The sequence below is a fragment of the Scyliorhinus canicula genome, chromosome 4, assembly GCF_902713615.1.
Source record: "Scyliorhinus canicula chromosome 4, sScyCan1.1, whole genome shotgun sequence".
In the NCBI taxonomy this organism is placed as follows: Eukaryota; Metazoa; Chordata; class Chondrichthyes; order Carcharhiniformes; family Scyliorhinidae; genus Scyliorhinus; species Scyliorhinus canicula.
This window is the reverse complement of record NC_052149.1, coordinates 43,623,729-43,637,655: the sequence shown is the minus strand read 5'-3', so window position 1 is coordinate 43,637,655 and position 13,927 is coordinate 43,623,729. Positions and strand designations below refer to the sequence as shown.

The 13,927-nt window shown below is 44.8% G+C and overlaps 1 protein-coding gene across 8 annotated transcripts in view; it reads left to right on the top strand.

Annotated features, from left to right (window-relative positions):
• rnf220a (ring finger protein 220a) overlaps positions 1–13,927 on the top strand; it is a 554,594-nt gene that overhangs the window by 311,116 nt on the left and 229,551 nt on the right. For all 8 annotated transcript variants that reach the window (XM_038794120.1, XM_038794119.1, XM_038794117.1 and 5 more), the window contains exon 3: positions 7,650–7,779. In XM_038794120.1, coding sequence (XP_038650048.1) covers positions 7,650–7,779 — 130 coding nt within the window. The remainder of the gene's footprint in view (positions 1–7,649; positions 7,780–13,927) is intronic.

Below are 13,927 nucleotides of genomic sequence, written 5' to 3'. Positions count from 1 at the left end.
CACACAGGTATGGGCTGCCCAAGACTCGCAAAAGTGATGTCCCTTTGTGTCCTATCTTCTCTGCGACTGGTTCTGCATGACATGAATCCTTCAAATGGTTGAGATGAGTTGCCACAGCCAGTTCCGAGCAAATTTTCCACATACATGGTGAAGGATTCCTTTACCTTTGCGAAGACAATACAGGACTTGCACAGTGGTAGTAATGCTGTGTCCACGTGCTTGTTCGACATTGCTACCTAATACACTAACTTAATTACTCTCGGAAGCCATAGGCATTTGCACCACACCATTATATCATAGGAATCTAGATGTGCCATGATTGTCTGAATCTGCATTAACTGAACTTCTGAACTCAGCAACTCGTGGAGTTGAGTTCACTTTTAACACCACCACTTATACCCAAGTGGATACTATTGCTGTGAAACCCCCTCAAGATTGAGCTGTTCCCCCTCTATTTGTCAATTTCCATTTGACGGAATCACCCCTAACCTCCTAGCCTTGATTATCTCTGATGCATTTGCTCAATTTAAACCTGCAGCTGCACGAATATGTTTCCTTACACACCTTAATGGGTTCCATCCTTTGCTCAAATTCACCTTTTGAAATGGAGCAGTCAAATGAGTTCTCTTTCCTCGATGTGCTAATTGAGAAATCTGTGTGTGGGTTTTCTGCTACTGTCTACTGCCAGCCCACATTCACTGGTCAGTATACGCATTGGGATTCCTACAGCTCCCCACGCTGTAAAATTGACCTTATTAGCAAACTCAGTAGGGCCAGAACCATTTGCTCACCTTGCTAGCTTGATGCCGGAATAGGACGCATCAAAGCCAACCTGCAGATAAAGGCTGCCCTGATCAGATTGTTGCTCGTAATATATCGCGCAAACACAAGAATGGGTCTTAGGCCGCAATGTTTGGACCCAAAAGGTGCCCAGTCTACATCAGAATACCTTGGAAAAGTAAGGCTCGGAATTCTCTGATAATGGGGTATGTCCCCATGCCCGCGAGAAAAAAGGGCGCGAGTAACTCTGGACTTTCCTGGAGAATTCTCCGTTTTGCAGGGGGCTGGCAGGGCCCCAGAATGCTCCTCGCAGCTCCGGCTGCCAATACGGGGCCCTGCACTTCCGGCCGCTGGTCCGCGCATGCGCGTGGCGGCACCTGCAGCAGCGGCCCCATACAACATGGCAGACTCACACCATGTGCCAGCCCCGTCAAGATAGGCCCCGCCCTCCGAGATCGCGCTTGCCTGCCGATCGGTGGCCCCCGATTGCGAGGCTGGCAATGCTGGAGGCCTCCCCCGGTGATGGATCCCCGTCTCCCACGAGGGCGGTCACGGACTGAGTCCGCAGCCGCCAATCCGAACTCCCGCTGGGTGGAACCATGAGTGACCCGATTGCAGGTCTGACGCCCATTGTCCACCCCTGCGCCGAGCGCGATTGCACGCGGAGGCTCTGAGAATCCTGGACAAGGTGTCTCAGAATTTTGAGCCATGATGTGGAGATGCCGGCGTTGGACTGGGGTGAGCACAGTAAGAAGTCTTACAACACCAGGTTAAAGTCCAACAGGTTTGTTTCAAACACGAGCTTTCGGAGCACGGCTCCTTCTTCAGGTGAACCTTCAGGTCACCTGAAGAAGGAGCCGTGCTCCGAAAGCTCGTGTTTGAAACAAACCTGTTGGACTTTAACCTGGTGTTGTAAGACTTCTTACTGTGCTCAGAATTTTGAGCAACAGGTGAAGCTAGCCATTTCACGCTGCTACTGTCCAATAGCAACATGAGTGGGTTCTCCGTCAACAGGATGCTGCCATCCAGCCGAAAATACTTTCTACCTGCCACACAAGTGAGTAATGTGATATATAAGTTTCAGTGCCAGCAGATGCCAAGTATGTAGGCCATGACCGGGATTCTCTGACCCCCGCTGGGTTGGGGAATCCCTGGTGGGAGGCGGGAATCCTGCCCCGCCACCCCAACGCCGGCTGCCCTATTCTCCGCTGCCGTTTTCCGGGTGGCGGCAGGATTCCAGCAACGTTGGTCAGGGGCCGTTGGCAGTGGCCCCACCCCGGCAATTGTCCGGTTCCTGATGGGCCGAGTGGCCGTCCATTTTTGGCCAGCCCCGTCGGCGTGAATTACTCACCTCGTGCATGGCGGGACCTGGCAGGTGAGTATGCGAGGGTGGTCCTCGGGAGGGCGCGGGGGGGTCCGACCCCGGGGGGGGATGGGGGGGCATGGTGGCCTGGCCCGCGATCGGGGCCTACCGATTTGCAGGCGGGCTTGTTCAGTGGGGGGACTTCTTTCCTCCATGCCAGGCCCCTGTTGGGCTCTGCCATATTGCCCTGGGGCTGGCACGGTGAAGTGAAACACCCGCGCATGCACGGAAATACCCCGCCTGGTCAGTGCATGCGCGAGATCATGCCGGCCCGAACGCGCATGTGTCAACTCGCGCTGGCCCTTCGGTGTCGGCTGGAGCGGCGGGGACGACTCCAGCGGTAACCTAGCCGTCTGGGAAGGTGAGAATTTCTCACCTTGGGGGGCCATTGACGCTGGAGTCATTGGTGCCGTTTTCCCGCCGGCGTGGGGACGTAGCCAAATTTTCAGAGAATCCTGCCCGATATGCCCAACGACTGGGGCATCATAGCAAACAGATCACCCTTTTGACTGTTTACAACAGGCAAAGTACTGACCACACTCAACTAGCCCATGATTACAAAACACAGAACAGAGTGTCCAACATTCAATATGATTCTGTAACTGGACAATACTTGTTGAACAATTCCAATTGTGATTTTTTTTTATTCGTTCTTGGGTGTCGAGGCTGTGCCACCATTTGTTGCCCGTCCCTAATTGCCCTTGAAAGGGCAATTAGGAGTCAACCACATGCTGTGGGTCTGGAATGACATGTAGGCCAGACCAGTTAAGGATGGCATATTTCCTCCCTAAAGGACATTGGTGAACCAGATGGGTTTTTCCGACAATCGACAGTGGTTTCATGGTCATCATTAAAGTTGACCTGCTTGCTTTGAATTTACACAGAAGCTTGGCAGTTAACTGTTGCCTCAGGCATTCTCCAAGGCAACACCTCTACTAATCAGACTCCATTTGCCAACCAATCAGCACACTCTTCTCATGCAGTATAAATTGTTGCTCTCTTTGAGGTTTGGAAGGGCTAGGAGGAATGCTGCTGCTTCTCTGACCGACAAGAAATCTTTCCGAAATTCAAAACAAAACCAAATCTGGCCACTTCTGTTTTTGAAGACTCTGGTGCAATTGGAGTAGAAGATGAAATATTTTCATTGCACTTGATTAGTGTACTAAATCTATAATCTCTACCTTAATATAGTCTAGATGCTGAACCTATAGTTAGAATTTGGAAGGGCTGGAAAATCCCGTCCACCATGTTGGATCAACTACTGAGAAAATAGAAATAGATCGGAGTAAAGCCCAGTTTAGATCAACTCAAATTGCACTGAAGCTTTGAAAGGCACGATTAAAACAATGGGATCGGAATAAACAATCTCGAGCTGAATTGAACTTGGGTTCAATTTGAACAAAGTCTGAATTAAGATGAGCACTTATCCAAACTGATGAAAAAATTAATTCAGCTTTGTTCCAGATTGTTATAAAATATTAAAACTCATTTTTAAGTCGCTTGGTTTTCCTCTCACTTTAGCGACTTGAACTACCACCAACCTCATTTCCCACCGCACCCCACCTCGCCCTTCTCCCCATTCCTCGTTGACTAAGATGGCAAGCAAGCAACCTCTTCCTCGAGCTGTCAATGCTATTCTTGATATAATGCTTTCTGTTGTCTCACTGGCTGATTGTTTCTTCTTCCCTCTTTCCTTATGGGAAGCATCTGGCTTCTGCTCGATGCCTTTACTCGCATACAATGGCCAGGATCAGGAACTCACTAGGTGGAAAATCTCAGAAATGAATCTGTACTCCTGCTTATCATATTGAACACTGCCCCAGCTGCCTTCCTCTCATACGTTTCTGATTAAGTTCCTATTAATCACTCAACTGACCAAAATTGTATCGCGAAACACTATCTGACTGATCGGAGCAAAAAGATTTCAGCTCAAAATTTATCTCGCGAAGGTCACAGATTTTTGTTTAATTTTATTTGCATATACTAGTGATTAGGAGGAATCCTTTGTCAATAAACATCCGTGTTCAGTCAAGCTGCAGTGCATATAAGCGCTTGCCACGTGTTCAGTAGGTGTCAGGATGCTTAGCTTGTTAATTGCTGACCTATTAATAAATGAGTCTTTAATGCAGTACAACTAGAGGCAGGGAATGAGGCCAAGGGTGGAGACAGCTGTTTACGTGACATCTGTTTGTGCTGGTGCATGGCCGTAACAGGATTTCCCTGCTGGAAACGTGCATGTTTTTTTTGGGAAGCAGTCACAGTAATTTGCATTGTTTGTGGAAGGTCTGGTGACAAAAATAGAAGCAAAAGTAATTTCTGGCTGAGATCCGTTTTCAGCTCTCTCCAGTCACCTCTTTAAAACTAGAGGAAGTTGTTTGTGACTCTAAATATTGTCAGTTATTTTTATCAGAGCAAATGTATTGCTATTGTCTGCAAACTCTTCAGTGTATCTGATCAGGGATGGGAAAAAGAAAGTGATAGAATCACATTCACACTTTGCTTACTTTTCCTTCCCCTTTCAACAAAATGTGAAAGAATTCTGTGCTGCGGAATTCCTGCCCCTTTAATTGTGTAGCTCAGTCTCTAATTGAGATGACTTATAGCTATCGACATCTTACTATAATGCTAGAGAGTTGGCAATGTTGGACCACGAGAGCTGAATTGAAAGTTCAATTCTCAAAGTTTGGGAACTATCGGCATCAAACATTTGGGAGTTCACTGGCTGCGCAGCACAGATACATTTATTGAAATGAGACAGTCAGCTTGGATTCAAACCTCTTTATCGCCTGACACTTTATTTTCTTCCACCACCATGTCAGCTCATCTGTTAAGCATCCTCCTTCAGAGCAAATAAGCTTCTGGGTTCCCCCATGTCATGCAATCCTGTGCTGATAGGAAGCACTCCTATTGCTAGTGATGCCAGTGTTTTCCTCCTTTCTCTGATTTTCACTTCCTTTGCTTGCTCCACCACCTAAATAAACAGTAGCCTTGTCAACTCTACATGCCTGTCGCAGTCAGCAGGATAGGATATCCAGGTTGTATCACAGCGGCTCCAGTTAAAATCCACAAACATCATTCAAAATCAGTTGTTCGGCTGAAGGAAGATGAGTTGCTTTGAAATTGGAATGCAAATGTGAAAGGACACCCTGATTTTTGTTTTTTGCAAAGTGATGATCCCTTCCCTCAATCCAAGTGCTTGACTGATTTGGGGGAATTATTGCATCTTATTACTCAGATGACTCTGAATAGCCCATACTTCTGAAATCTTCAGTGCCATTTTTTCATTTAAAATGTTATTTTTTCTGTATTTTGCCAATGCAGCAAGGATTGTAATAACAATTTAATTAGAACCGTAAACATACACTGGTATGTACATACACTGGTGACAATGGTTAAGATGGAAAGATAACATTTTTAATTGAGTAGCATTGGATAATAATTTATCAGCTATTGACTGCCAAAGTGAAATGTTGGTAAATGGTTATTAAAGGAAATATGTGCATTTCTGAATTGATGCATTGTTCGCGAAGTTACAAAGGAAATATCTGTTTAATTACCACCAGTATTTTTCAGTCACCACTTCTTGCTATGCTCCTTCTATTGAAGCTGTTGATTAGCTTATGGAATGTGTGGAATGCTACTGCATAAATGGGTAGCATGTACTCCAGCTTTTCTTCTTCTAATAATAATAATAATAATTGCTTGTTGTCACAAGTAGTCTTCAATGAAGTTACTGTGAAAAGCCCCTAGTCGCCACATTCCGGCGCCTGTTCGGGGAGGCCGGTACGGGAATTGAACCTGCGCTGCTGGCCTTGTTCTGCACTACAAAGCCTGCTATTTAGCCCGCTGTACTAAACCAGCCCCTATTCTCCATTCACAATCACACCCTCATGATGGTCCATTACAAGGGCCCATATCTCCTCTTTTCACCAGAGTAGTGGCAAGACAGAGCTTCTAGCCGGTGGCACAACCTCACCATGTCCTTTATCCACTCTCCTGGATTAGAGGTCATTTTGGAAGCGTAACAGTCTTTGGGCAGTATTTAACCAACAAATGGGCGAGGAAAATTCCAGCAGTGCTGCAATGATATTCTCACTAGAGGAGCAGAAGGTGAAAAGTTGAAAGGACAGTAAGTCCCTGGAGATCTGATAGATGTTTGCTGTTGTCCTCTGGCTGAGGAACACAGCTTTATGTGAGGAAGTAGTGTCAACTGCGAGATCTTCTTCCTCCATAATTAGCTCGGGAGTGCCTCGGGGATTACTGCCACCCCTCTTTGGGAGGGTTAGTGCCTATTTTTACCACCACTTTGCCTGTGATTATGGAGGAACGTCCAATTCAAAGGGCGCGATCTAATCAAGAAAAAAGTCCGTTCTGGGCGGGAATTGAGAGGTTGTTTTGGTGCTACAAGTGGCAGAAACATTCGCACTGTCTCATGGTACTCTTTTTTTTTGGTGGCCCAGTAGAGAACACCCCAGAGGTTGCATTCAGTCGTACTTCCTGCACTGTGGCGCTCGCTCGCCGGAACTACTCAGTGCAGGAGGAGAAAAATGGCGTCCGGATTTATCAACTCCCCCAGCCGTGACCCCCGGACCCCTCCAATGTCCCAACACACCTATAAGCGGGTCCTCGGGCGCTCGCGCACCCCAGCTCACACAGGCAGGGCACTCCTAGGCCCGCTCCCCAGCATGGGAAAAATGCCAGCCTAGCAATGCCCCTGCCAGTGCCACTGGGTGGTTGGCCTCTGGGCAGGGTGGCACCCTGGCACTGGTGGTTCCACTGGGACACCCTGGCATACCAGGCTGGCACCCAGCTGGCACTGCCATGGTGCCTGGCTGGCAGTGCCAAGGTGCCCAGGTGGCACCAGCAGTGTCAGGGGGCCACCCTGCCCAGAGGCCAACCACCCAGGGACCTCCAATCCCCGACCCACCTCATCCCCATTTGTGGGGACCAGTACTGACTGGCGTTCACCGCATGTCTCCAAGGTGAAGGGGTTAGATCCAAAAGCCTTGGGTAGATCAGTAAGATTAGCTACTCACTCTAATTATGCAGATTTGTCAAATAGTGATCCCGCCCACAATGGGTAGGATCCAGATCGCGAGATCTAATGGGATCTCGTGAGGCGTGGGGAGCCGGGTAAATCCCGGAAGAGGCCTCTCTCTGCATCTACTGGCCACGTCGCGCCCCCATTCGGGTGGGACATGGCCAGTAGATTATGCCCAAATTATCCACTTTCAGATTGCCTGTAACCTGTAGTTTGAAGAGTAAACATAACAACGAAAGGCAGGGGAATGCTGATCAATGTATTGCTTCCTCGTTTTATAATATTAGCATAATGGTCCATTTGGTTCATATGCAAGAAGAAGCTTGACAGGTAAATTGGTGTGGTAAACATAACATAGTTTTGTTTCAAAAGGGGGGGGGGGGAATGGAGAAGCAATTAAATTCTCAGCTAGTGACTTTTAATGTGGCATGTTTGTAATAATTTTTGTGTTATTCTTCTAACTAGGTAAGAAGAAAGCCACTCTGTATGATACACAAGCTCCGATATGCCCCATCTGTCAAGTACTGCTCCGTCCAAGTGAACTGCAAGATCATATGGAACAGGAATTGGAAAAACTCACTCAGAGCAACACATGGTATGACATCTTTACCTTTTTACTGGTGTCAGGGGCACAACATTGAAGAAACTACACATACACACAGGGAATAAAAAATTATAGTGAACTATCATGGAAGCAGGCAAGCTGATAAGATTTACACACAGATTATCTGTGTTGTCACTGGTGATGGAGTGTACATGCACCCGGTCACTCAGGCTGTGTTGGGATTGAAATGAACATCTATTACAGATGAGTTAAAGACTTGGCTTCGATGTGCTCCTTTCAGCGCCATTTATTGCCTACATTTTTTTGGTTCACTTGTTTTTTTTTTGTATTTTTGTACTGATCTCTTTCGGTTAAATAAAACTTATAATTTACAGGATGGAATGGAAGTGGTCCACCATTTTTATTTTACATACCATAATATTACAGAACACAAACCACTTATTTGCATGAAATAGCTGTCTGCTGACAAATTTGTTAATGGCTAGTTTTAGTGTTTTAACTATTTGATTTTGTGTAAAGAACAGAATGACATAAAGTGATATATTTGCTGCTTAGCTGGAGAACTGGCTGCCGATTCTGAATATGAGCCAATAGCATAATGATGCAGATTCGTTTTCAGAGGTTACTTGTGTTTACATTCCATTGACAGTCTGAGAAAATAGTTTTTAAATTGATCAACAAATTGTGTTTGCTGGAGACATAAATTGTGAAAATCTAGACATCCAACTGGCTAGCTTAAATTCACGTAGGCAATCAAACTGTCCAACCAAACATGCCTCTATTGCCAGGGCAATCTGCTACAAGATATAAATTTTATTTATTACATATCTATTAAAAAGACAGCTGTATTGAATCAGAACACACCAATATATTTTATTATGTTATGTGGGAATTAATGCTGCAGTTATCCATAGCTACCTCACTCAAATGGGTGGCTGAAAAATGGTTCTGACCAGTATTCTTGTTTGGCCCAAACTCTAGTTGTTATGCTTTGGAGGGAGCTTTATGTATGCTTGCACAAAGTCTCTCATCCAGTGGTTAAAGTTTAAATGTTTGGAGACCATGCTTGAATTGGCTAAGCATTTAAATTAATATCAAGTTGGTTTAAAGAGTGCTCAGCAGATCCAAGGGACGCCCCACTGGGTATTTTAAACTTGGTTTGACATCTTGCTGTATTTGCACTCCCTTTGGTATCAAACTCAAACACTATTGGGATTATCTCCCACAGAAAGTTGCACAGCACCTCTCTCAGGCCTTGACCCAGATCTATACTGTGACTTAAGTGTTGATCCAAAGTGGGAAGGTTTTTTCAAAAATTGAAATAACTATAAACAAAAAAAAAAGACTTTTATTTTAATAGATGTTTTTACAAAACAGTAATTTAGTTCTAGGAACAATTTCTGTGAGAAAATACCACTTAACTCTGATTAACATTCTTTTAAAGAAACTAGTAGACACCTCAACTAAACCAGGTGTTGGATTGTTTTTTGGGGGGTCCTTTTTAAAATTCCTAATCTGAGATTGCTTCAGCTGTTGTACCTTAGGCCTGTCTCACAAGTTGATCCCAACTTCCCGTAAATAAAATGAAAGGATTTAAATTTATACCACACCTTTCACATTCTCCATACATCCCAGATCTCTTCACAGATTTATGTTCGCAAATACGGCAGTCAACATATGCTCAGCACTGTTCTCTCAATGCCTTCATTCATATCATAGAATTTACAGTGCAGAAGGAGGCCATTCGGCCCATTGAGTCTGCAACGGCTCCTGGAAAGAGCACCCTATCCAAGGTTAACACCTCCACCCTATCCCCATAACCCAGTAACCCCACCCAACACTAAGGGCAATTTTGGACACTAAGGGCAATTTATCATATCTAATCTACCTAACTTGCACATCTTTGGACTGTGGGAGGAAACCGGAGCACCCGGAGGAAACCCACGCACACACGGGGAGGAGGTGCAGACTCCGCACAGACAGTGACCCAAGCCGGAATTGAACCTGGGACCCTGGAGCTGTGAAGCGATTGTGCTATCCACAATGCTACCGTGCTGCCCGAATATCAATAATAAAGGTTGTGTAAAACAATGGTCCTGACATCAATTCCTGTAGGAATCCACCAGTAATCAGTGTGCATGCATAACTACTATCATTAATAATCTCCTGCCAAAATAATTCAACCGATTCCTTAACTAACCTAACATCTGCCTGCCATGCCCATTGACCGCTGTTTACTCAGAGGTCTATTTTGTGGCATATTTCAAAGGTCTATGGAAAATCTAGGTAAATGACACGAAGCGCGGGCTACCTATATCCAACATTCAAGTAACCTGCTCAAAATATTCAAATAGGTTGGTAAGACATGACCTCTTTTTTTTATTTAAAGAGCTCTGTTGAGCATCTAATTACCCCTACTCTATCCAATTCATGCAGAGCAATTCTAATAATCTTTTGTAGAGACTTGCCAATAACCAAAATCAAGCAACCAATGGATCATATCAAAAATCTACAATTGTGCCATAACCAGTCATGAATGGTGGTTGATAATTAAGCAACTAATAGGAAAAGGAGTGTCCATGAGCATCCCCATCCTCAATTAGGCAGACCCAGCATGAGTGCAAAAGACGAGGCTGAATCATTTTGCAACCATTTTCAGCCGGAAAGTGCCAAGTGGAATGTCCATCTCAGCCTATTCCAGAGGCCCCATCACAAAAGCTGGCTTTCAACTAATTCAATTCATTCCACATGATATCAAGAAACAGCTGAGTGCAGTGGATACAACAACATCCAGGATGACAACATCCTGTCTGCGGTGCTGAAGACCTTTGCCATTCCAGTATAGCTATAACATTGGCATCAACATGACACAGTAGGTAATTGCCCTGGCACATCCTGTCCATAAAAAAAGCAAGACAATTCCAATCCAACCAATTAGCGCCCCTTTAGTCTACTCTCAATCATCAGTGAAATTATGTAAAAGTAAAGTAAGTAAAGTCACCATCGGCCCAGATGACCATAGGCTGATGGTGATTTAACCTGAGGATCACCACCCTCAGATGAAGGGTCAGGTTGAGAAGGGGGGGGGGCCTTCATGAATAACTTCAGCTACTACGGGAATTGAACCTGCACTGTTGGCCTCGCTCTGCATCACAAACGCGCCGTCCGGCCAACTGAGCTAAAGTTGGACCAAGGCACTCCTGAGTGAAATGATGTAAGGTATTATCGACAGTCCTAACAAGCAGCATATGCTCACCAATAATCTGCTCAACAATCTGCAGCTTAGGTCCTACCATGGCCAATTGGCTCCAAATGACATTTTAACAGCCTTGGCCTGAGCATGAACAGAAATGTTGAATTTCAAAGATGCTGAAAGAGTGACTGCCCATGACATCAAGGCAACATTGGACTGAATGTGACCTCAAGGAGCCCTTGCAAATTTAAAGTCAGTGTAAGTCAAGGGAAAACTTGCCACAGGTTAGAGTCATACCAGCACAAAGGAAGATGGTTGTACTTATTAGAGGCCAGCCATCCTAACCCAAGGATATCGCTGCAGGAGTTCCTAAGGTTAGTATCCTCAGCTCAACCACATTTAGCTATTTCAGCAATGATCTTCCCTCCATAATAAGGTCAGGAGTGGGGATGTTCTCTAATGTCTGCACGTGTTCAGTTCCCTCCACAACTTATTAGATAATGAAGTAGCCCTTATCTGCATGCACCAAGGCCTAGACAATGTTTGGACTTGGGCTGAGAAATGGCAACTCACATTGGCACCACACAAGTTTCAGACAATGATGACCATCTACAACAAGAGTATATCCATTTTTCTTTGACATTCAGTGTTAATACTGTTGCTAAATACCCCACCATCAATATTCCAGGGCTTACCATTGACCAGAAACGTAAAGAAACCAACAACATAAATACTGTGGCTACAGCAGCAGGTCAGTATTTGGATATTCTGCAAGTGGCTCGAAAGAATTTCCACGGTCAACAAGACACAAGTGCAGAAATGTGAAGCAATATTCTCCTCTTACTGAGTGCCACTCCAAAAACACTCAAGAATTTGAATGCCATCCAAGACAAAGCACCCTGACTGGCACCCCATCCACCATGTTAAATATTCACTCCCTTCACTACTAGTGCTGTGTGCCAACAGTGTGTATCATATACAAGATGCACTGCAGCAACTCACCAAGGTTCCTTCAACAGCCTTCAACCTCTAATGCCCCGAAGAGCAAGGATAGCAGGGATGTGGGAACACCACCACCATCTGCAAGTTCTCCTTTAAGTTGTACAGTTCTAACTGAGAAATATATTGCCGGTCTTCACTACTACTGGGTCAAATCCTGGAATACCTTCCCTGGCAGCAATGGTTTGAGGAGGGGGCCCTGTCTAGGGCAATCAGGATTGGACACTAAATCCTGGCCTTGTCAGGAACAAACATTTCTCATGAACAAATCATTTCTTAAAAGATATTCGACTCTATAATTTTCGAGCTCTAACCTGAATATTGACACCACGTAAACTTTTGTCCAGTCCATGGCAACAATTCCATCTCCTAGCAACCTGTTAAATAGATGAACAAGGTGCTTGGGGAGCACTTCACCCCATTTATTTAAGCACTCTCAGTTGGATGCCATTAAAGTCTGCAGCCCAATCTGTTTTGAAACCCCCTTTTTCAATTCAGGGCTATATCCACGTCCACTTTGACCCTCAGAACCTTAGAGTCAATTGTACACTGCATTATTGGTAACAGAGCATTACCTATTGGATTGCCGACTGGTACAGGATACCCATTTGAAACTTTTGCTGAATTGTGCAAGTATACCTGAATCTGCTGTGAGAAGTCTTTTAATGGCCCTCTGACATCAAGTAGAGTGGATTTTTTGACACTTTGAGAGAATGAATATAGACCAGGCTGATGGGATGAAAGTCCCCTTTTTTGCAAGCTATAAATGAAAAGGGGTTGGAAAGTCTTAACCTGTAGCACAAAATTGGTTCATAACTCAACACTAATTTGCACTTGATCATCATTTTCACTCAGAAAGGCCAAAAGGATGGCTATTTAGCGAAATAAAAATATTCACACTGTGCAATGGTCAAAGTGCTGAGAAAGCACATTGTTGGTGCAGAATCGGGAGAACTTTATTCAGCATCTAACTTGACATCAGAGCCTTTTGATGTTGATTGATATTACAATTCCACAGTACATTAGGTTACATTATATTACAGAACATGTACATTACATTATATTTAAGCTCGTGCACAGTACATTATGTTACAGTACATGTTCATTACTTTTTATTACTGTACTTATCCAATATGTTACTATGCATTACACAGTGAAGTGAAAAGCCTCATGAATATAATGATCCCAACTATCTGTAGCCGAGCTGGCAGGCACCTGCTGTAGATTTGGCGGGAATATGACAGATGGCTGAAAACTGCCTTACTGCCAGGATTGAACCCCAGCGGATTTTCCCGGCCTATGTCTGTAGCTGGTATTTGTCCAAACTTCGATCAAGTAACAGGTTACAGATGTTATATTCCATTCCATAGTTTTGTCTGTTTTATTTTTTTATTTCCCAAACCAGTGAAGGAAAGTGTTCCATACAATTGTGGAAATTACAACACCAAAGGAGACCATTCAGCCTATTGTGTTCTCACTGTCCCACCTCTTCCCTCTGTTTAGTTGAAGCTGTGGAGCTCCATAGTCTAGCATACTAATATAGTCGAGGACATTTTGACCCCCAAAAGATGGTTTGGGTTGGATGGGAAGTTAAAATGTAAAAAATCTCAACTCTGAATTCAATCTGCCTCCAACCAACCAACCTTTGGCTTTGAGAGGGTTGGGGATGGGTGGGTGTGGACAGCAAGTGGCCAACCTGCCCCCAGGAGGTTTGCTCTTTTAAATATTTTAATGAGACTGTATGCCTCAGATTTTATCATTTTCCAACTTTTTGACACTAACCAAGATTTTGGGAAACCCAGCAGCTAAATGAGGACTGCTGTATGTAAGAGGTACGACCTTTACAAAACGTCTTGTGGGGCAGGAGGAGCAGGAGTGCTTCCTCCCAGCAGCCCCCAGCTTTGGGGTTCCTCCCCACAATCATCACTTTCCCCCTGCCCTTGCAATCACTGACATCCTCACAATCAGCATATATCACCACATTCA